The sequence below is a fragment of the Sebastes fasciatus genome, chromosome 1, assembly GCF_043250625.1.
Source record: "Sebastes fasciatus isolate fSebFas1 chromosome 1, fSebFas1.pri, whole genome shotgun sequence".
In the NCBI taxonomy this organism is placed as follows: Eukaryota; Metazoa; Chordata; class Actinopteri; order Perciformes; family Sebastidae; genus Sebastes; species Sebastes fasciatus.
Window position 1 is genome coordinate 27,216,652 of NC_133795.1, and position 23,348 is coordinate 27,239,999.

A 23,348-nucleotide genomic window follows, 5' to 3' on the forward strand; every position below is an offset into this window, starting at 1 on the left:
GTTTTATCCTAAAACTGCTAAGCTCTTTGCCAGCTTTGTTCTTACATAATTTATCTGAGGTGTCCAGCAGATTTTGTATTGTATTATTATCACTACCCCAAGCAGTGATATTACACACTGAACTGAACCTGTTCCTTATGTTGTTGGGGGACTTCCCATTGTCCCTGAACCCCACCTTGGGTACCACGACACACACGCACACACACAGACACGCGGATGGGCGGTGTGAGTGAGCGTGCAGCCAGCCAGCCTGTGCAGCAGCTTTGTGCGCATGTTCTCATGTCTCGGATGGTGTAGCTGTGTAGCTGTGTGCAGGTCAGCATCATTGCATGGTTGATGTCCAACTGGAGGACGCGAGGAGGATTTGCAGAAGAATAGCAGCGTTCAAAGATCATCGGAAATATCGACACATCAGGTGGCATCATGGGCAAAGTGACGGGAGGGATGAAATGCGTGAAATATCTGCTCTTCGTCTTCAACTTCATCTTCTGGGTAAGTCACTAAACGGTTCTTACTGTATGGAAACGTTATTGCTATTTCTAAATCACCATAATGTGGACATCTTTTATTATTTTTATTTCTCAGTTAGAGGAGCTTAGTGAAGGATATGTGTTTGATTTATTCATTTAAATCTTTGTTTGCATGTGTAAAACCTGTTATTGTAGTGTTTACATGTTCAACACACTGCAGGCTGATGTTGATGTTGTCAGATATGGTTTTTAATAACCTGCATGTGGACTTGATGGTGCAGATTGCTTCTATATCCACCTGCTTGGAGGAAAAAACTCCTCTCTGACTCCTCTCAAAACCAATCCTTCATTATGTTATAAATCACCTTCTTTCCATTTAAATCCAGTATAAATACCACATTACAGCTCTTAAAACACCCTCCATCTGTTAAATGTTTCTAATAATTAGTGAATAAATCAAATGAGAGTGTGTGAGCCACTCATCCTTTTAACACTGGTGTGATTTATGTTGTGTATAATGTACTGTGGTCTTCCATCCTGCAGCATCAGAGCTGCAGTGTGTTGCCACTTTTCCAACACAGCCACTGTTCAGATCCTCTCTCATGATCTGGCATTGTGCTGAGACTTTCCTGCAGCAGGTCTGGGATCTGGGAGTGAGCAGCAGGATGTTTTTTAACAGACAGGGGTTTAATCTGTTTTGTGAACATCAGGTTTTGTTTTTGGTCTGTTATGCTACATTAGATCTGCTCAGATAAGGTTACCTGTGGCTCCGGCTAACTGTGCGGTAACTTTGGATTTTCTGTGCAGTGACTTATCATCTGACATGATGTCAGGTTGTCTATATGATGGGAATACATGGTTTTGGCTTTGGCTTGTAACCCCTAAAACAAAGCTATACTGTCCATGGGTTATGGACACATGCAACCTGTTCAGCTAAAGAGTGAAAGGAAGATTATTCCTTTTCAGGCTGTTTTATTTTGAAAGAAGTAGAAAGATTATTAATTATCAGACAGTTTTATTTTGAAAAACTAGAAAGAATATTAATTTTCAGACCGTTTTATTTTGAAAAGTTGAACAATCATTCCTTTTCAGACTGTTTTATTTTGAAAAAGTAGAAAGATTATTTATTTTCAGACTGTTTTATTTTGAAAAGTAGAAAGATAATTCTATTTCAGACTGTTTTATTTGGAAAAACTAAAAAGATTATTAATTTACAGACTGTTTTATTTTGAAAAAAGTAGAACGATTATTCATTTTCATACCGTTTTATTTTGAAAAGTTGAACAATTATTCCTTTTCAGACTGTTTTATTTTGACCAAGTAGAAAGATTATTCATTTTTAGACTGTTTTATTTTGAAAAGTAGAAATATAATTCTATTTCAGACTGTTTTATTTTGAAAAACTAGAAAGATTATTCATTTTCAGACTGGTTTTTTTTGAAAAAATTTAACAATTATTCCTTTTCAGACTGTTTTATTTTGCAAAAGTAGAACGAATATTCCTTTTCAGACTGTTTTAATTAAAAAAAAGTAGGAAGATTATTCCTTTTCAAGTTGTTTTATTTTGAAAAAGTAGGAAGATTATTCCTTTTCAGGCTGTTTTATTTTGAAAAAGTAGAAAGATTATTTATTTTCAGACTGTTTTATTTTGAAAAGTAGAAAGATAATTCTATTTCAGACTGTTTTATTTGGAAAAACTAAAAAGATTATTAATTTACAGACTGTTTTATTTTGAAAAAAGTAGAACGATTATTAATTTTCATACCGTTTTATTTTGAAAAGTTGAACAATTATTCCTTTTCAGACTGTTTTATTTTGAACAAGTAGAAATATTATTCATTTTCAGACTGTTTTATTTTGAAAAGTAGGAATATAATTCTATTTCAGACTGTTTTATTTTGAAAAACTAGAAAGATTATTCATTTTCAGACTGTTTTAATTAAAAAAAAAGTAGGAAGATTATTCCTTTTCAAGTTGTTTTATTTTGAAAAAGTAGGAAGATTATTCCTTTTCAGGCTGTTTTATTTTGAAAAAGTAGACTCACAACGCTGCAGAATTGTCCTGCAACCCATTGGGGTCCTGAGGTTGCAAGCCATTGCAGGATCTACATGCATTCTGTTTAAATGATTCCTTTGTGTTAATTCAGCACTAGTTTAATTTGCAACAGGTTGAAATAAATAAATTCAATTAGATATAAGCAATAAATGAAAGGGCTGCAACTAGCGATTTTTCTCAATAATCTTTTGGTCAATAAAATGTCTGAAACTAGTGACAAATTTGCATCACAGTTTCCAAAAGACAAAAGTGACATCTTCAAATTGTCTGAAACACATGTGAAAACACATCATCACGTCTGACAAGCTGGAAGTAGGTCATGTTTGTCATTTTTGCTTTAAAAATAACTTAAATACTGCATCAGTAGTTACAGATTCAAACTAGATGCTATTATAGACTAACAGTTGTTGTGGATGGGTGCTCATGTTTTAACTGCTGAATGATACAGTATATAGTATATGGATCTGAACGGCTGCATTGACTCATCTGTGCTCTGTAAGACGATTACTTGTGTCACCCTCACGGACAGCGGCCTCTTTGTTTTTTGGGAGTTTGGGGACTGAAAGCAGATCCGTTGTGGTCGCAGCCAAAAAGGGCGTACAGTAGGTACGCTGTCATTTTGGGGTGTGGAGCCAAACAGGCAACCAATGCCAGCGTAAGTTACATCACCCAGGCACTGTGAGGCTGGCACAGCCTGTGGCTGAAATGCACCATGGGAGATGGAGCACTGATGCTGTGATGGTGATGGTGATGGTGCCATTAAGATCTGATATTCTGATGGTTCATATGGAAACAAGAGCTGCGGTCTTCCTACTCCTATCATTTTTACTCTGGCATAAGTCTCCTCGTTTGATATGTTTTCCACACAGAATTTGATGTTTTTCATAGAGTACACTGTTAAAGGTTTAAATATAATAATATAATAATATATAAGATATAGATAGAGAAATATGGGTTGTAATTTACTTTTCAACTAGTTAATTATTTGTTCACATTTGGATTTATTGTGTAAAATGTTGTAAAACTGAATGTCTGATATCCACCAGTACACATTTAGTATTAAAACCTTTCACACGTATCTTAATCAAATACAACATTGTCAGTTTAAACCAAATGATGCTATTTCGGAGCATGTAGAAGGTCAGAGGGATTAACTTTCTCAGGGTGACACCTGGTTTCAATCGATCGGTTTATTTCGGGTCAAACTCTCCCAGGGAGCGATGATGTCGTCTTAATGTTGTGACAAACTCATCAGGCACATCACATCGGATGCTAAATCTTTCAACGTAGGCTGTACTTCAGCATATCACCACTAAAAAGAAGATTATTGAAAAAGTTCCATTGAAAAACAAGAAGTTTAAACAAGTCTAAAACTTTCAGTAGCTCAAGTGTTGATGCATTTACATCCCTGGCAGCAGTTTGTTTGGACTAAACAGAAGTAAAAACGGACAGCGAGCATCAGTAGCCACCCTGCTGACGGGACAAAGACGAGAGTGCCACCTGCAGAATATTAATCAACAGAAGACCCAAAGAAAAAAAACTGGATGGGTCTCAATGATTTCTGGGCAACAACACTGAGAGCTTCTCACCAGAGACATCACTTAAATCCTAAAAATAAATAGGGAGCACAATTCAAGAAGGTTCAAACATTGTCCATTAATATTCTGCAAAAGTGTGTTATTATGACATGAATATTGATTATGTGATGGTTCCTCAGCTGTCGGGCCTGTTGGTGCTGGCTGTGGGACTTTGGCTCCGGTTTGACCCAGAAACAGTGGAGCTACTGACCGGTGACGGCGCCCCGGACACATTCTTCATAGGTACGTCCTCCAATCATCTCACATCTACAGATCCGAAAATATTGTGCAAATCAAATGTTTAATTTACTATATTGTGATAAACTGTTGGATTATCTTGATTCAGTGAAGGCATTGTAATAACTCAGTGGTGCCAGTTCTGTGTAGATCGACAACTCAACAATGCAACGATGCAGATATGGGCTGCAGCTACTTTTCATACAAGTATGAAAGATGCTCAAAGACATGACTTTTCTGGAGATTAAGACACGTTTTCAGCTATAAAATATAGAGATGCACCGAATCCGATATCGGGCCGATACTGACTCAAATAGCTGTATCGGGTATCGGTGACAATGGGGCCGATCCGTTCAATTCAGGTCTATGTTTATATACTATATACCCTATACAGTGTGCTGGAATTTTAACTCCTGTTTAAGTTTTGACCAATTTGTTGCTGCATTAAAAAGGTTTACACCTGAATTGTAATTCCTGTTAATTTTGAAGATTCTTTACCAAGTTGCTGGTGTACGATTTATTATTTCAATAATAAATAAAAATTCAGTACATTTATATCTATGTATTTATTTGTTACATTGTGTTTTACAAAATTAGAAAAACAACATTAAAGTGAAGCCTGATGTTGCCTTACACATAAAACAACGATCCCAGTCACTTCCACACAGTGAGGCATACAGCTTATTAATTAAACACTGGTATCGGCCGATACCCAAAGCAAACGTATAGCTATCGGTACTGAAAAGTTGTATCATCCCTAATAAAATGAATCAAATGTAGGCGTAAAAACAAAACAACCTTCATGTCCTCTTCAGAGAAACCAGAGCAGCACCAGATGTCATGCCGGATGACCTCAGATTTAATGGAGCATTGTAATAATCATTTAACAAACTTCCCCGGGGGGATTCCCCACCGCCATTTTAACTGAAGGCCCTCTCAGGGGCCGCAGGTGTTACTGAGCGGTAATGAACGCTTAACGGGCACATTTTACCCTCAATGCATTGTGATGTTTCATCACTTCCTCCTCGCTACGCACGATGGAAGCTCACTTTTCTGAGTGCTTTTAATCATCATTTACATCCTCACTTATTCGGCCCGTTTTGAAATGTGCCACTTCGCTCTGAAGGGCCGCCGCTCACGTGACGCGTGGTGCTGAGGGGAAGTGAAAGAGGACATGTCAAACCGTTATTGACATGCACCATTAGTGGTAGTGCTCTGTTTTATGGGGTTATCGAGAGAATTGCTCATGTTTACAAATATTGATTAGATTTTCCTTTTGCTGGAATAATAGAAATTGATCAATCACAGATGCTCGAGCAGACAGAGAAATGGAGCAGCTCTGTCTCTTTGCTGAAACATCTCATAAGTTTGTATATACGATATTGAATGTTGCTCTGCAGAGCTCAGAATAAAACACACACAGTAAAGGTGATTAAAACATACAGTAGAGTCAACACACAAACAGCCGTCAGTGTGTAGTAGCGGTGCAGTATACTGCATACAATAGGCCCTCTCTCTCTCTCTCTCTCTCTCGATCTCTCTCTGCGTAGGAGCAGATGATCAGAATGAAGCCTATTCTTGTTACTCCCGTTTAGACCATGACCTAAAATGGTGACTTCACTTCATCAGCTCTCTGCTGTGCTTTCATGGGACTGGCTGCCTCCCTCAGGACATGAGGAGCAGGTTGGGTGGGGCAGGTGACAGGAGTCTATCCTGATAATCATGATACTGTACCATGCAGTGCGTCTTTATAAGCAATAAAGCAATGCTTCATACAGTAGCTTGTACAAATGTGAGGGGGAAAGGCAGATAGGGTCAAAATACTACCTACAAACATTACTGTAAATACAAAACACACAATATAAACTGGACATTAATGCTGTCATACAGGATGTTATTCAAGAGATCACTGAACTGAAACATACTTGTGTTCTCACAGTTTTTCATCCGCTTATGCAAACTACTGTGGGTGAGATAAGTTCCGTTCAGTTTCGCTTCATTTGACATGCAAAATGATCACAGAGCCTCAACTTGTCACACATCTTTAATATGTACAGTACATTCACTCAAGTACCTCATTGTACTTCACTACACATTTCAGAGACAAATAGTCTACTTTTCACTCCAGATGCAGTTACTGTGCAGATTAAGATTTTACATACAAAAGATATGATCATCTTATAACATACAGTATGTCGCATCTTTTTATAGACTGAACTGTCCAGCAGGATATAAATCGGTCAGACTAATGTCCATGGTGCCCAGCTTTAACATTAAAGGAACAGTGTGTAACATTTGGGGGATCTATTAGTAGAAATTTAATATAATATTCATAACTATGTTTTTATTCAGGTTGTTCTCATACAGTTTGTTACTATACCTACAAAAAGTGAATGTACTGTAATTGGTATATATATCCCACAAAATCAATTCGTATGGACGTAATTGTAAACCGGGAAGTATAAAGAGCGGCAAACGTTGTGTATGGAGAAGGTCGGGTGGATGAGTAGGTTTAAAAACTCTGCACTTTTGCCCAGGAGACCGCTGTTTGTACCCTGAAACCAGAGGTCAATGTTTACTTATTTGTCACGTAACTTCCGTCCTTAAGTTACGCCACTTCTAGTGTAGCGTAACTTGACCACGATCTTTTCCTTACCCTAAGTAGTTTTGTTGCCTAAACCTAACTAAGTAGTTTTGTTGTCTATTCCTAACGAAGTTGTTTCCTGTGAAGACGGAAGTTTATTTTGAAAAGACTGGAGCGTAAATTGATGGTGGACATTCGAAGGAAAATGAACGAAAAATGAGGAATAACTTTTCGTAAGATATCATACAAACTGTTATATGAGGATACGTTGTTTTATTAATGTAGAATCACCTGAAACTAAGAATCGTTTTGTTTTTGTTAGCTTAGAATGAGCCCTTCATATCTACATAGGGAGCGGGTCCTCTTCACGGAGTCCACAATGTTGCTACGCTGTGTTTCTACAGTAGCCCAGAACGGACAAACCAAACACTGGCTCTAGAGAGAGCCTTTTGCGTTTTTTTACATTACCTGAAGGCCATCGTAGTTCTCCGACACCTTTTTTGAAACTGCGGTAATGAGCCGCAGAGTGCAAAACCGTGGTACCGCCAGCTGCCGTGAGACTTCCGTTGCTCCTAAAGTAGTGTTATTATGTTATGGATGACCCTTGAGCGAAGTTTACAGCATTACCACGGTTTTGCACTCAGCGGCTCACGTTACCTCAGTCTGGAAAGGGAGGGGTGAGCGGAGGGGTACTCAGTTGGTTGCAATCTGCAACAACACCACTAGGTGCCGCCAAATTGTATCGTCTTTCATGCATCAGCAATAATAATCCAGTAGCGTATAATGAAACACTGAAAGGGGAAAATCTACAAAATAAATGTCTGAATACTTCCTGCACAGGTGTTGATCAGCTCTTACTGTTAGGCAACAACAGAACAGAAGTTCACATCAGCGTATCTGTAATATATCTGAATGATCCTGCAGAGAGTCGATGGTCTCACAGAGGAGCCTTAGCAACAAAATAAACATCATCATGAGCAGAACGGTGGAGCGCTGCTGCCTCAGTTCACCCCCAGCAAAGAGCCTTAACACAGTGATACCATAACAAGTCAAAGTGGAGGCATTCCCTGTGGGTGAATCACTTTCCACTCTGCCACCTTTGTTGCTCTGGGCTCCACCATGTAAACAGCTATTATGTGCATTTATGAGAGAAACATAAGAGACAGCGAGATGTATACTCTAACATGTATCGCTACCTGCTATACCAGCATTAACAAGCAGGAAGTGTTCTGCGAGATATCACCAGTTTCACAACGAGGAAGTGCTAAAAATATCACCAGCCAGGACCAGTTGTGTGTAGACACTCTGTATACAGTAGAAGCTGTCTTGGCCCATTATATTTTCCATTGCTAACCCTCTGCTTTGAAGCGTACCAGCCCTCCTTTCAGCTATTCGCCTGGTCTTTACCTCCCCTTTTGTTCAGGAAAACAACAGCTTGCAATCCCCCCATGTGGATTAATTAAATTGCTGCAGTGGTTGCCGTCTCTGTCACCGACTAGACCCTTAGCGGGGACCTCGGGGACGGGTCCGGTGTATGGTTACAGTGTGAAGGGCTCGGTAGTGAGGGCTGGGAGCAGGGGAGCAGACCGGGGAGGTGACGACATCGAGACTCGTGGGGGTGGTTGTGGGGGATGTAGTCTAATTCTGCAGCAATCAAACACCCTGAAAATTAGATTTTGCCTTTCTACCACACAGATGGCATCTGTTGGGCTGCTTCACCCTGCAGGACCATGAATGCACAAGTAATTGGAAAATAACACCGACGTATCAAAAGAGTGAGCTTGAGGCCTGGTTTCTCTATAGCTCCATCAGCTCTAATTCAAATTCAAATGGTGATACTGCACAGAGTCTGACAGCACCTCTGAGACACAGATGAGTAGGATTTCCAGCTATTTGCAGCTCGACTGCAGCAGGAAAGAGTCCAGCGTCTTTTTTTGTTCAGCACACTAAGAGGGATGGACAGATGGTATTTATTTTCAGGGGGTTTCAGTTATTGGACTGTCTCAACAAACGCTCATCCATCCAACCAATATATACATAATTTAGACACAATGACCACGAAGCAAGGACACAGCATATGCACCAACTCTAATCTGACAGATTAAATGCACTCATTGATCACTCATGATACACCAAGAAGAGGCAAAATGACAAAGACAAACTATTTTAAGCAGCGAGCCGAACGAAGAAAAGGTGCCGTTTTTGTGAGAGATTCTTTTTTTGTGCTTCTGACTTCTTTCATCTCAAAAGCTTTCAAATTCACAAGTGGCCGGACTGAAGGAGTGGGCTGATAATCGGGCTCAATTGTGGGCGGCGATTCTGAGCTTTTAGGCAACTAAAAGAGTTCCCACCTACACTTTTCTGCTGCCAGTCAAACACAACAACAGTCCTTTTAGACATTCTGCTTCAACAAAGACATGGGAGCAGTTGGATCATGCTGCCATCCTCAGTTGAAGCTGTGAACTGCAGTCATGTGACAGAGCACACTGTGATTACATTCTCCAGTCTATTTAGGCCAGTGGTTCCTAACCTTTTTCTTTAGGGTCCCCTTTTCTGTCATTGAGTAAACTGACTACCCCTGACTAAGTGACATAATTATGAATATTTCATATTATATTCAATGCATAACAATAACAGTGCAGAACAACTGATAAACTATACAATTAACCTAAATAGTGAATGCAATAACTGCAGGAAGTTTGTGTAAAATGAGCTATTTGGATGAATTTTGAGCAGATTATTTCCTGTGAATATTGCATCAGAGATTAGTTTTCCTGTTATTTTAGGAACTTTTAATTCAATTCTCTGTTTGTATTGTGTATTTTTTTTTTTTTTTTTTGAAACTTCACTTCACCATGCCCTTATAAGATAAGATAAGAGAAGATAAGAGAAGATAAGAGAAGATAATCCTTTGTAAAATGTGTAAATGGGGAAATTTATCATGTTTATATCTTAAATAATCCAAACTTTAAAAATAACAATTTCATTAAGTTTTCTTCACATAAATTAATGAAATCCTGAGATATAGGCCAACTGTAAATATTTTTGAAAAAAGTTCAATCAAGAAGGCCTCGCGATGCCCCATGAAGCTTTGGCGACCCCTAGTGGGGGTCAGGACACCCTGGCTGGGAACCAGTGATTTAGGCTATTAATTCCTCTGTCGTCAATATGAGAGGATTGGTGTATTGTTCATTTCCTGATTTATTTCTACAGAGTAACACAACACTAATCTATCTGCCTTTTCTCTCCTCAGCTGTGTACATCCTTCTCGGTGCAGGAGGGTTGATGATGATCGTCGGGTTCTTCGGTTGTTTCGGGGCCGTACGTGAGTCTCAGTGTCTTCTTGCATCGGTGAGTTCAAGTTCTCTAGAGTGCCCGCTCTTGTGGTTTTATTCACGTAATACAGTGGCGTGTTTTTGATGTTCCTTTACTGGTGTTTCAAAGATATACTATATGTGACATAATCTCTCTGAATTTTGATGGTGACGCTTTATTTTTACTGATCTCTCATTTTGAAATAATTTAGTTCTAATAATTTCCATGATGTTCATTGGAAACATCTACAGTATGTTCAATTTGGTGCTGATTATGGGGAAAATAGAGTTTAAATTGGTGTACTTCCTTGTCCATACTTTTTTTTTATCATTATACTTTTTTATTTATTGATGTTGTTGATGAAAAAGGAAAATTAAATTATTATTTTTTTGTTGATATACTTCCAGTTCATTGATTCCAATGAACTGTGAGGGTAACCGAGAGTCTTTTAGTCAGTTCACAGCAGTTGAAAACAATATGAAGTTTGTCTGCAAACAATTTAACAAATATGGAAAATAAAGTTTCTAATGATAAATAAATAATGGATGAATATTTCTTTTGGTTTACATGGATAGTTTTTCTTCAAAAGGACATTCCTATTTTCCCTATAAGTAAAGTAGTACCAAATTACATACTTCTTTCCAGGAAACTTCCTAGGAAATGATTGGCCCTCAATAGAAGGCAATGATAATAATAATAATAATAATAATAAGCCTCTCTTCTGTTCTGCAGTTCTTTGCTTGCCTTGTGATAATCTTTGGAGCAGAGATTGCAGCTGGTGTGTTCGGATTCATAAACAAGGAACAGGTAAGTAATTAATTTATATAAATCAGATTGTAATGTGTCTTCTAAATTGCCAGAAGCAAAATCCATAAGTATCTGATTTCATCATCATCTTTTCTCAATAACAGATTGTTGAGGAAGTCCAGAAGTTTTACAGCAGCTCCATCGCTGACGTCTCTAATCCAAATGACACCGCCATCGCATTCATTTACCACAAAACCGTGAGTAAAGCTTGTCCTCCTTCATATGTTTATCACAATTAACGCCACTGGAATCACAATTTTTTTTTGTTTTTTACTTTTCACATCTACAGCTGAACTGTTGTGGAGGTTCCACATCAGACTTGTCTAACACACTTTGTGCAGAGGCTGAGGACAACACCCAGGTAAACCCTCGGGCCTGCTATAAACCTTTATACCCACATGGTGGCAGTATAGCGCTGATTTAACATTACACGATTTGCTGCAATTTAGTGTTAGTATGCTATTGGATCAGCAGGATTATAATAACAATATGAATGCTTTATTGTTGTTTTTAGGACTGTCTCACTGCAATAACAGACTTCTTCAATGAAAAGCTGCATATTATTGGATACATTGGGATTGGCATCGCAGGAGTGATGGTGAGAATTTACTAAAACCTTGAATTTAAAATTCATAAACCCGAAATAGGGATTCCAGTTCGCAATACTTTCTAACCATTTAACCTCGCTGATAATTTGCTGGCTACAGACCTTTTTATTGTCATTCTGTTGCTAGGCAACAGCTTGGGTCCAAGTTTACTTCCTGTCAGCTACTGCATTAACTAACATTGCAACAGGAAATACAAACGGGCTTATTTAGAAGGTTTATGTTGAATGTATGAAAAGGTTTATAGAGAATGGGTATGTGACGTCATCAACAGGAAGTCAGACTTTTTTTTTTAGGGTATAGTATAAGAGTGCCACCCACTGGCCGTTTACTGCAAGTGTCAAAAGATAACAAAACACCGCACAGTGAATAAGATTCAAAAGCCGAATTGTGAGTATTGAGTATTCCATTAGCATAACATTAGCTAGCTTATCTTTGTCCGGATGATTGTGTAGTTGGCATTTGGCTTGTAGATCTTAATGTCATATACTTACCCGTTGGTAAATTGGACATGAGCCTCCAAAGATGAACATATTTTGAACTTCTGACAGGTAACGGCAAAACACATCAGTGCCCTTCCCAAAAAGACGTTTATTCAAGTGTGCTATTAGTATACTTCTTTTAAACTTAAAATAACAGAGTATAGTTTCAGTTTGCTTTTTATGTACTTATCAGAGATATACTTAACAAAAGTATGCACAAGTATACTTGGCTCATACTGACAAGTATACAGAAAAGTCTAAGTATACTTGGCTTATAGGCCTACTTGTACCTAATCTTTTGATCGAGATATACTTAAGAAAAGTATAATTAAGTATTCATGCCGTATAGGCCTACAGAAAGGTATACTTGGCTTGTAGTTGTGCTTACTTTTTGATAGAGTCGCCTATTTAAGTGTGTGACTCTAATGGGTGGCAAGGTCTTCCTAATTGTTAAGGATTGATTATTTCATTATTATTATCATTAACTAACTTCAATGTTGTAATATATCGCCCCTTTGCCTCCGTCAGCTTTTCCTTGTATGGGTTTCTGTCTTTTGCACATACAGTACTTTATACATTTCTAATGATGAACGACTACCGTAGCTCCGTACGCTACCCTCCAAAAATAGCGGCACACCCCCACGATGCTCTGCGATTCCCATTCCCTATCGACCATTTCACAGTTGTAAACATTCCAAATGTGGCCCGGTTTATTTCCTGTTGCAGTGTATGTGAATGGCATCAGCTGACAGGAAGTAAACATGGACCCAAACTGTTGCCTAGCAATGCAATTCCGTCGAAACGGTCTATACTGGGTTGTGCTATTTAACATGAAGCTCTGTAAATGTTTTAACTTGTCCCCAAACATGTGTCTGATTTCAGATCATAGGGATGGTCTTCAGTATGGTGTTGTGTTGTGCCATCAGGAACAACAGGGAGGTTATATAGACGGTGAGTTGACCCCCCCCACCCTCCCACCCCCCCACTAGCCAGCCAGCCCACTGATCCCTTCATAATCAAGATGTCTGCATAAAGAAGGGAAACACCAAAGTTACATTTCAATGTCATTCCTCATAGTCCAGATTGATCTGGTGGGGGAGGTTCAGAGTACAATACATCCCACTCGTCCACGGGCCAAATTCAACACGATACGCTGGATCGTCATCTTCACACCTTCTCCTCTACTCCACCAGCACTGAACATTTATTTCTCTGCTTTTTACGACGTAACACACGCTCTGCTTTTTGGCACAACTCTGTGACATTCCTCAGTTTTAACATGTTTTTGTTACACAGCTCAGTACACCAAGCCTTCTTTGACACAGGAATGTTGTGACTGCTGTAAATATAGAACAGCTATTTTATGCACCTGCTGTTAACACTATTTATCGTGCCCCTTTCTAGCCAGTTTTTATGTAATCAATACTACTACTGTGTGCTTAAATGTTTTGAGGACTAGCCTACCTTTGCTGAATAGATTTCCATCACGTGCCTATTTAGTCACACAACAAGCCTCCAGCTATACCGCACTATTTACCTATTCCTTGTGTTTTCAATATGTACATAAGCTCCCTGCCACCACTCTCAAGTATTTCTACTTTAAAGCACAAATAGAGGAAGTGTAGATATGATATCAACCCAAAGGGTTAGGGAAGGTCTGATGATAAACTGCCACTCTGTGATTCTCCAAATTCACCTAAAAAGGTCATGAATAACAATACTGTAAGTCTCGAGAGCTCCTCTGGAGCACGTGTGAACTGTAACAGTGAGCTAGTTTGCATTTTGTGTGAATTATTTTGGATGTAAATTTTGTTGGTGTGCCAATAAGATGTGAATTATAGGATAATATAGTTTATGCCATACTGTTAACCGTAATACAAATAAAATGGGTGCTTTTATTGATGTTTGGTTGTTTCCCACCGTTGAAGGGTCGGAATCACAGGGTTTTTGCATCTTGTGTGGTGTCAGTGATTGGTAATAGACAGACAGACAGACAGACAGATAGATAGATAGATAGATAGACAGACATATAGATAGACATACAGATAGATAGATAGACAGACAGACAGACAGACAGACAGACAGACAGACAGACAGACAGACAGACAGACAGACAGACAGACAGACAGACAGATAGATAGACAGACAGATAGATAGATAGACAGACGGACAGATGGTATGATAGAAGCAGAGCAGTGGTGTCTAAATTCAGTCAGAGCTCTGTGACAAGAAATGGCAGCCATTCAGATTAGCAGCACAATGCTAAACATGAGTTAAGTAATGCTGGCAGATGCACACATTACCCAATAGAACACCACTGACAGACAGACAGGGCAGGCCAGGAGACAAAATCATCTCTGCAGGAGGCCACTCACTTACTCATATGCATTAACTGTGATTTCTTTATATTTCTTACCAAACGTTTTAAGCACAATGTTGACATCAAAGACCTTTGACTAATGAAGTCCATTGACAGTTCTTTTCACTATACATTTTTGATTTTATTTATTTATTTATGGTTTATTTGGTGGGGACTGATACAAAATACAAACTGAAAACAGCTATCCAATGCAATGTATCACAGAGTTTATAGCGAATGCCAATTTGCAACACCCGTCCCCTAGAAGGGTTTTTATGAAACTAGAACAGTGAGATAAAAAAATAAATAAGAGGTTTTAACAGGATACAGTGAGATACAATACAGCAGCACACACTAAACCGTTGCTGCTTTTATTATAGGGGCTGTACAGGCATTAGCTTAGCAGGAGTTTAAGACCGGTTTAAACTAAGAGTCTGCAACAAAGTAGCAAGAATCTTCATATAATTTATGTGGAATAGACCTGCAAACTCCAGTGGGATGAAAAAGTTGAGTTGTTTGTGATGCACTGTTTACAGGGCGTCGTCGCTGGAACAAACAAACGAAATGGCTATTTTGCATATTCCCCTCGTGTAAACAGATACTGGTTTCTCTACATTTGCATTGCTCTTGTTATACAGTCAAATCAATCCACGAACACAGAATGAGTACATTGCAAATTTTAATGTTTATATATACGGTATGTACAAAAAGGATCACAATCACAAAACATGGTCAGTCACAGTAGTAATGCTTTTTTTTTTCTGGCCAAGCGTGTTAAAGCATAAACCAAGAAAAAAAAAAATGTTGCGGTTCAGTTATGCATGTTAATATCTATACTGAGGTCACGGTGACAAACACATACATATATAATGTGCATGAATGCATCTCAAGTTTTTGCAGGTATTAAGATACAAACACTGCAGTAGACTACTAGACAACTGTAGGGCTAATATCAAGTATATAACAGGACACAGTTTACCGTTTGGCAAACCATATGGTCCCATGTCAGTAGGAAGGTTCATGATCAGTGAAATTAAACACTCGACAAATCTCGCTGAAAATGTATGTTAAAAAAAACAAATTAAAAAAAGATCCCTTTGGGTCCCATGTGTCTCCCGTTTGAAGCCTTTGTTCCAACTTGAAGGCTTTGTAACATGAGACAGCGATGGAAAAGGAAACATACACAGTACTGCAAGCTGCTGCATTCAGCAATTCAAAAATAAAAACTAGCATACAAAATAATATGAAAGATGATAATATGGAAGAAAACACAACAATAGGTCTGTCTCTTTGATGGAGTGAGCTCCCCTCCCTCATAGAGGGAAACAGAACAGGACTGTCTCGGGGACAGAGAAAGAATAACACTGCAACTCTGAGTCCCCCCCAGACCTGTTAGGCTAAACAGCTCCAAGTGCAAACATTGGCTACAGCCTACTGAATAAGTCACAAAAGTGTTTAAGTGCAACACAGCTGTCAGAGGATGAAATCATAGGTCTTCATAAGCCTTTCTCTGACTGTCAGAGAAAGGCTAGTGTGATATTTTTGTTGTTTTTGTGAGAACTGATGGTATGTAGCTGCCAGTTGTTCCGCCATCTACGCTCAGAAGGTCCTACGCATAGCCAGCGAGTTGATGTGCTCTCATGCCGACAGGATGTTCAGAGGTGAGTTGTCCAGGATGTATTCGCCAACTCCAGCGAAGTACATAACCTGTGCGATGCCGAACAGAGGAGCGATGACCAGAGCTCGACAGCCTGCTCCTTTCAGGAAGGCAGAGGGCCCCTCCTTCCGCATTATTTTACTGTGGAGAACCAGAGGGAGGAGTTTATGTATACGAACACACACACCAAAAAAGGAAAGGTAGTCATGTAACAATGAATCATTCAAGTGTCTTACCTCACGCAATCCACAACTCCACTGTAAGTCTCCTCACTGGCTCCTTTGTTCAGTGACTGCAGTCTAGTCTTCACAACTGGAAAAAAGAATGACAAATATTAAGATTACGTTCCCACTCTTTACTAGGGATCATTTTCAGTGACGATCTAGCTGGTATGACTAACAGGGATCGCGCCGTAAACTCATATGTTCCTCTCTGTGGAAGTCTGATTTAAAAAAGTGTTCACAGCGTATATTCTCTCCATACTCTCGTCCATAAACTACCATTTGAACGTTAACATAATCCTGAACATAACTTAACCCTTTCGCATGGCTCTGATAGATAGTAGTTCATTTTTTGGCTGAAGGAAAATAGGAGAACGTTGAAATCATTTTCCTGGACTACACAAGATTTTCCTGGACAGTTTACTTTTTTTCTCTCATTTTCCACATGTTTTCAATGACTACAAAAATTGGTCAATTGTTTTCTAGGTTTTCCAGGACGTGTGTACTAATAAACAGGACACATCGCGCCTCTCAAAAAACTCACCGTCACAAGGGTTAACAGCCACAGCGGCGGCAGATCCTGCAGCGCAGCCTGAGAGGAAAGCCCAATAGATGGGCGACGACTCCTCGGGGCTGGGTTTGCCCAGGCGGTTCAGGTTGGCAAACAGCGGGAAGTAGACCATAGAGAAGGGAACATCCCTGAAAGAGATGAAACAAAAGAGTTGTTTCAGACTGAAAACCTGATACCCAGAAACTGGTCTAACATGTTAATGTGGTTCCTCTTCAGGAGGGAAATGTTTTACCTAATCAGCGTTGCCCCTAGCCCTTTGTAGAGCCCCTGGATGCCCTGCGTGCGGAGGAGTTCCTTTGCGATCTGTGTGGCAGATACAGCTCGTGGTGCCGACACCACCGTGCCGGAGTTGTAGGAGCGGCTGAGCATGGTGTTAGTGGCCACCAGCTTGGTGGGAGACATCATGACAGGTTTTTGCTGCTGGGCCGCTTTGGACAAAAGACAGAACATGTTAATATACACACACACGATGGCAGTATTTTTGAGTTAAATGTACATATATATTGCACACATATATTAAACATTGTATTCTTCTCACCAAGTCTGCCTGCATCCTGTAGCTGTATCTTGAGCATTTCCATGGGGGTGGTGACAACGACCTGGCACATGCCGGCACCACAACCTGCCAGCATCTCTTTAATCACCGTCAGCCCCTTTCTGTTAACAGATAGGAGTAATATTAAGGAACACAATTGACGAGATGCTGCATTTTCCTAAGATTCTGTTTTTGATGATTTCATGAGATGATTTTGCTTACCCGTCCTTGGACAGGTGATGTCTGAAGAAGTCATTAGCAGCCAGCTTGATCGCCTTCTCTGGGGTGACCAGGGTCAAATTTACAGCAGCGCCTGATGAAGAAAAGAAGCAGAGTTAGCATTGAAGTCACAATCCCGTTTTCATTCAGCACATGTAGAAAAACATTCCCTGCCACTATCATTACAATGTAATTAGTCCATCGTATAGCCAATCTACACACAGACAAGACAAATGCTCAATTTAAAAGTAGCTTCAGTCATAATGATGGAGGGAGATTATGTCAACAGAAATTACAATAAAAACATGTTTCAAAAAGGAAAATGACAATCAATCAAAAAATACACAAGACAAGAGGAGAAATGAGGAGGGTGATGAATGTTCAGAGGAAGATGCAAACATCAAGTCTATGAAGTACAGTGAGTACAGTGAGGCCCACTTTGTGCAGAGAATTTTAAAGAAAGGAAATATGTGTTTCTATTGAAAGGCCACAAGTCAGTAGGTTAATGACAACAAGAGAAATAAAGATATGTTAGTGAAAGGACAGACTGAATCCTGGACTATGTACTGTGTGTGCAGACTTCAGGCAAACTTAAAAACTCATCTTTGAGACTGTTGACCATGTAAAATAAACTTTAGTTCACCAAAGATTCATTTTCAAGATCAACCAAAGTCTGCAAGGACACATCTTCATAGTCTAGAGAATGAGGATCCACGACAAGTGGACAGGACAGTGAAGAGACAGCCAAGTAGTTATTAATGAGAAGTCAAATTACAGAACAAAACAGATGGCAAAACAAAAACTTGTGCCTATAGTTTAAATAGAGCAATATAGTAAGAACCATTAAATGATTTGCCTCCAGCGTGGCTGCGCCATATCGGCTAGCCTTCAATATCCCAGGGGGACCCAAGTCTGTAATATGAAAAACACAGATGCAACAACAGCATTCCTCACACAAGCAGAGACCCAGACTAAAAGGTCTCCATTTTCCTAGTATGCAACTATGTTCCACAAGATATCACTTTTTCTTTTAGACATTCAATGAACAAAACTGATAAATAAACAATGTGTTTTCTTACTTACTGCATGAATGCTATTAAAACACCAGCTTAAAGCTGTAAAACCATTTTGAATGAGAGCAGCTTTGGCCACTTCAGTTTCATAACTTATTCTGTTATTCTCATTACTATATTTTAAATAAGCAACCCATCATGCATTCAAAATATACTGTATCTGAACCAACCAACAATGTTCAACCTCAGCATAGAAAGATCTTACTCTCTCCGACATTTAATCCTGTCCTACACGTTTGAGCCTACTGGTTCTTAATATTCAGATGTGCATAACTCTTACCTCTGTACATGCCAAAAAAACCCTCTGATCGAACTGTCTTGACAAGGCAGTCCATCCTACGGAAAAAGAAAGCGAGGGAAATATTAGTGGTCTGGACTATTTAAAGCAGCGTTATTCATCACGATGACAGCCTAACAAAAGTCAGGGATCAGTGACTGCTCTGAGTAAACATAGATGCTCGCTGCAAGAGCAAACGGAGCAGTACATTTCCACCCTTCAAAAGCATTTGGACCATCTCACTGGAGAGGAATGACGTCAGGAATGTCACTAATCTATACATTAATCATGACGTCCTGCTTGTGTAATTGTGGGTTTAGCAAGAATAGTACTGGATAACAGTATGGGTGTATTAGTTAGAGTGCAAATAGATTTGGCAAACAGGGTGTTGTCGTGCAAGACAACAGTAACCAGCGCTTAACAATGCAGCTTAACAATACGGCTTCCTCATGGCAAGTAAATTTCCACGTCGGGATAGTTGCCCCATCAGGCAAGTGGTAAATGATGATGAAAGTATAAGGAGTGAGCCTTCTTATATATTGTTGTTTTACCACCGCACAGCACTTTGGTCAACTTTTGTTGTTTTAAAATGTGCTCTATAAATAAACTACTTCCCACTTCCCTCTCATCTCTGTTGAGAGTTGCACATGCAGTGTATGGATCTGGCACGAGCATTTCAATTATCCTGGAAACAGGGTTTTAGCTGGGTGGCATGAGAGAGGATGTGGATGAAACTCCAACTATGTATTGTGTAGTTTGCTGCAAGTTTGAGAGAGAGGCGGATAAAACAAGACCATTAACTTTAGAACTTTTAAATGAAAATTGACTTCGGGCAAGTAGATTTCTGACCCACTTGCCTGGCCGGGCAAGTTAAGAAAAACAAACAAACTCTGAGTAACTAGAAACACTTACATGCTCTTGTAGACCTGCTGTCCTTGTCTCTGATTCTGCAACCTGGTCTTTACCAGGTCAATGGGGAAGACACAAGTAACCCCAACAATACCAGCAATACCTCCATTAATGAGCTTGGCTGGGAGGCTGAAAGGAGACAACAAAAAACATTGGTAACCCTTTAATGTGGAAATTCATTATGTCATCGGGAAAAATGAAATGAAGGTAGGCCTATAATTAGGGCTGGAATGTTTCTAATCACTGATTAAGATGCAAGCCATTTTCTAGATTAATCACTTGAACAATAAAATCCATGTTTTCCTAAGGCCCATGGTCTTTAAATGTATTGTTTAGTTGAACCAACAGACAAAAAACATTTTTACTTTTAATTATGAAAATTTAATTATCTATCTTATTATTATTATTATTATTATTATTAATTAAAGATCACTGATTATTGATTGAGAACATACAGTACATATGTAAATTGATTGTAATGTACAATGTTGCATTATTTGATTTTATGTAAGATGTGCTATTCTATATTTATTTTTTTTAAATGTATTTTCTTTTTCTTAAAAGCCTAACCAGGGACATGGTCTGCAAATTAGCTATGGCTATTGGCTATGTAATTAAGTGTAACAATGCCTATGTATTGTCCCTGTCAAATAAACTAATAAATAAACAAACTCACCTGATCTGCTGCTGAGACATGATGACTTTGAAATCCGTAAAGATAGAGGTTCAAAAATGTAGTGATGTATGTGAATAGTCCTAGACAGAGAAAACAGGGGGAGTTAACTTCAGATAAATGATGAGGTTCCTGAGAACACACAGACTCTTATATGCACAGATCTTATCCCACCCACACAGCAGGCATTTGGCTTATGCAGGCGCCTCTCAGGGTCACAGGACCGTGAAGCAGCAGCCCTGCTAGTGGGCGGGCTCTAAACTCGCATACCGGAACACCATACATGGGCATGCCATTCATTCTTGATACTAATCTTTCGTGCAGGCTGAATTTACAAAGAACTGGAATGTAGCGGCACGAATTTGGAATTTGGAATGCGTCTCATAACGGTTAAAGAGACGTTGCTTTCACATTCGATAACTTGTTTAAATAGCTAACGGTCGGCTATGGTAACCAAAAGCTCACATTCAGAACAATAGCGTCCCTAAAAGCGAACAAACTGGCTACCGAGAACAACTTAGTGGGTTTAAAACACGTAATAAATAAGTCAAACATAAATGAAAATATTTTACTCACCAAAAGATTGTCTTGTGGTAGTTCTGTAAGGTTGTTTAGAGCGGTTAATGTCTGCCTCTGTGCGCCTCGCCGGTCTGCTGATATATACTAGAGAGAAGAGAGAGTGGAAATTTCCATTGAGTTTTAAGCAGGGGGCGGGACCACCCAAGTCTGTCCTACCATCAACATACAACGCTTCACCGCACAGCTCATTTGCATATCCGGAGCTGATTGGCTATTTTGGACGTCTTCTCTTGTTTCATTGGAAGACCCGTCAGTCAATCCGCCCAATCCACCAATCACACAGCTGCAAAGATGATGAAGGGTGGGAGATGAAAGACACCATTGTTCTGTGAACACTTTCAAGATTCAAGAGTTGTATTTGCCATTGTCACCTATAATTACATTGGAATTCTGAGCAGTTTACACCGAGTCAGCTTTAAGAAAAGAAAAAAGGTAGAAAAGGCACAAGGTAATTACAGTACACAATTACAGTAGCACATTCAACTCAAAACAATAAATAAATACATTATTAAAACATAAAGCGCCCTCCTGTAGTCAATAAATAAACTAAACTACCCTCTGCATAGGAACGATACCCCCAGAATACAAATATACAGTATATATGCTCCATGACCATGTTAAAAGAACTTGTAGCTCTCATACAAATATTATATCATACAGCTGCAAAGATGATGAAGGCTGGGAGATGAAAGACACGATTGTTCTGTGAACACTTCTTTCAATTATCATGGTTAAAAGTAAAATGAATACTTACATTTATACTTTTTTTTTTTTGGAAAGATTATCCTTTAGCAGCTCACAACAAGAGCATGCTCAGACTTGCCAACAGCATCTCTTCTGATCCCTTACATGTTTTAATAGGGGAATATATTTTGTACTGTAATTACCTTGTGACTTTTCTTAAAGCTGACTCGGTGTAAACTGCTCAGAATTCCAATGTACTTATAGGTGCAAATGGCAAATAAAACTCTTGAATCTTGAATCAACTTCTGCCCTCCAAGAGGCGATTCAGAGTCCCTACATTTAACCGCATCAGGTTAAAGAACGCTTTTGTCCATCAGACTATCTAAATAATAATTAATGTGCTGCAAAAGACATGTCAATCCAGAGGACAGATGGTCATTTTGTAATGGGTTATGTATGAATAATTGTGATGTGTTTTGTTTTTTGTCTGATGGGTCTTACTTGTATGTCTGTCTATGGTAACAGTATGTCTATTGTATGTGTACTTTTTCTCAAACTGAGCTGCCTATGGATGCAAAATGAATTTCAGTGCAAACTGACAATAAAGTTGTATCGTATCGTAAACGGCTGAAGGGGTCAATGCACTGTGTGCGACCTTTATTTATATTTTCATTGCTGTCCTTTCTTCGTCCAGCACAACGGTTTAGGATGCGCATGACCACTTTACATTGTCAGGTTTTAAACGCAGGAATTTACTTGTAATGGAGTATCTTTTGTTGGTCTCAATGCACTTACACAGAAATAAACGTAAAGGTAAAACAAGGACAACGAAGCTGAACAAATCTCCTCCCCTCTCTCATTCCTCGAAAGATGTCCTCGAGCAAGACGCTGAACTCGCTTGTGCGTTTCTGTGGAACTGTGTAGGTTAAAATGTTGCCTGGTAACCAGACAAACCTGCAAGCTCCTGTTTTATTTGCTCTGGGAGATGCCATTTAATTTGCATTTGCGAATTGGTCTGGGATTTTAAAGTTAAAATAATCCTAGTCCCATTAACTTCCTATTAATTACCACTTTATGGACTGCACATATGTACATTTATATTACATTTATTTATTGTACATACTTCATTTATTTATTGACGGACTGTACACACTATGTTCACCCATTCACTCTGTATCTTTTATATCTTTATTATTGTTTTTATAATTTTTGTTTATCTTTACTATCTCCTCTCTTTCACTCTGTTTGCTGATGTTGCTGCTTTGACACCTGAATTTCCCTCCGGAGATTAATAAAGGTTCATCTCATCTTATCTTATCTTATTGTAAATCTATGAGGTAAGATCATCATGGCATTAAGATCTTTCCAGATCATTCTGGTAAACTTGTTTGAAACACCAGTGAGATCTTTCCAGATCATTCTGGTAAACTTGTTTGAAACACCAGTGAGATGACATCATC

General features: G+C 39.0%; 2 protein-coding genes across 4 annotated transcripts; one reads left to right on the forward strand and one right to left on the reverse strand.

Moving 5' to 3' along the window:
* Positions 1-211: 211 nt before the first annotated feature.
* tspan2a (tetraspanin 2a) lies at positions 212-14,029 on the forward strand. The gene is made up of 9 exons (XM_074640913.1): positions 212-492; positions 4,243-4,345; positions 10,177-10,274; positions 10,971-11,045; positions 11,150-11,242; positions 11,335-11,406; positions 11,560-11,643; positions 13,015-13,083; positions 13,210-14,029. The coding sequence occupies exons 1-8, from the start codon at positions 424-426 to the stop codon at positions 13,078-13,080; spliced, it is 660 nt and encodes a 219-aa protein (XP_074497014.1). The 5' UTR covers positions 212-423; the 3' UTR covers positions 13,081-13,083; positions 13,210-14,029.
* Positions 14,030-15,156: 1,127 nt separating this feature from the next.
* On the reverse strand, positions 15,157-21,288 carry slc25a55a (solute carrier family 25 member 55a). 3 transcript variants are annotated; one of them, XM_074640882.1, is made up of 10 exons: positions 21,202-21,288; positions 20,629-20,708; positions 19,956-20,081; positions 19,047-19,102; positions 17,697-17,787; positions 17,478-17,596; positions 17,172-17,367; positions 16,913-17,067; positions 16,384-16,459; positions 15,157-16,288 (listed from the first exon to the last, which is right to left on the reverse strand). In XM_074640882.1, exons 2-10 carry the CDS (start codon positions 20,646-20,648, stop codon positions 16,129-16,131), a joined length of 999 nt encoding a protein of 332 aa, XP_074496983.1. In that variant the 5' UTR covers positions 20,649-20,708; positions 21,202-21,288; the 3' UTR covers positions 15,157-16,128. The 3 variants fall into 3 exon arrangements, with proteins under 3 accessions (XP_074496983.1, XP_074496999.1, XP_074496990.1); XM_074640898.1 differs by lacking the exons at positions 19,047-19,102; positions 19,956-20,081; positions 20,629-20,708; positions 21,202-21,288 and adding an exon at positions 18,550-19,013; XM_074640889.1 differs by lacking the exons at positions 19,047-19,102; positions 19,956-20,081; positions 20,629-20,708; positions 21,202-21,288 and adding an exon at positions 18,535-19,013.
* Between the last annotated feature and the right edge of the window lie 2,060 nt (positions 21,289-23,348).

What these genes read in the sequence shown, in the direction of transcription:
- slc25a55a (XM_074640882.1), bottom strand. Translation starts at nt 20,648, where the DNA reads ATGTCTCAGCAGCAGATCAG. An exon ending in CTAGGGGCAACGCTGATTAG is followed by an intron (nt 17,068 to 17,171) that starts GTAAAACATTTC and finishes CATCTCTTTCAG; the next exon opens with GGATGTTCCCTTCTCTATGG. An exon ending in GGCTGTTAACCCTTGTGACG is followed by an intron (nt 16,460 to 16,912) that starts GTGAGTTTTTTG and finishes TCTTTTTTCCAG; the next exon opens with TTGTGAAGACTAGACTGCAG.
- tspan2a (XM_074640913.1), top strand. Translation starts at nt 424, where the DNA reads ATGGGCAAAGTGACGGGAGGGATGAAATGCGTGAAATATCTGCTCTTC. An exon ending in CCCGGACACATTCTTCATAG is followed by an intron (nt 4,346 to 10,176) that starts GTACGTCCTCCA and finishes TTCTCTCCTCAG; the next exon opens with CTGTGTACATCCTTCTCGGT. An exon ending in AGGCTGAGGACAACACCCAG is followed by an intron (nt 11,407 to 11,559) that starts GTAAACCCTCGG and finishes TGTTGTTTTTAG; the next exon opens with GACTGTCTCACTGCAATAAC.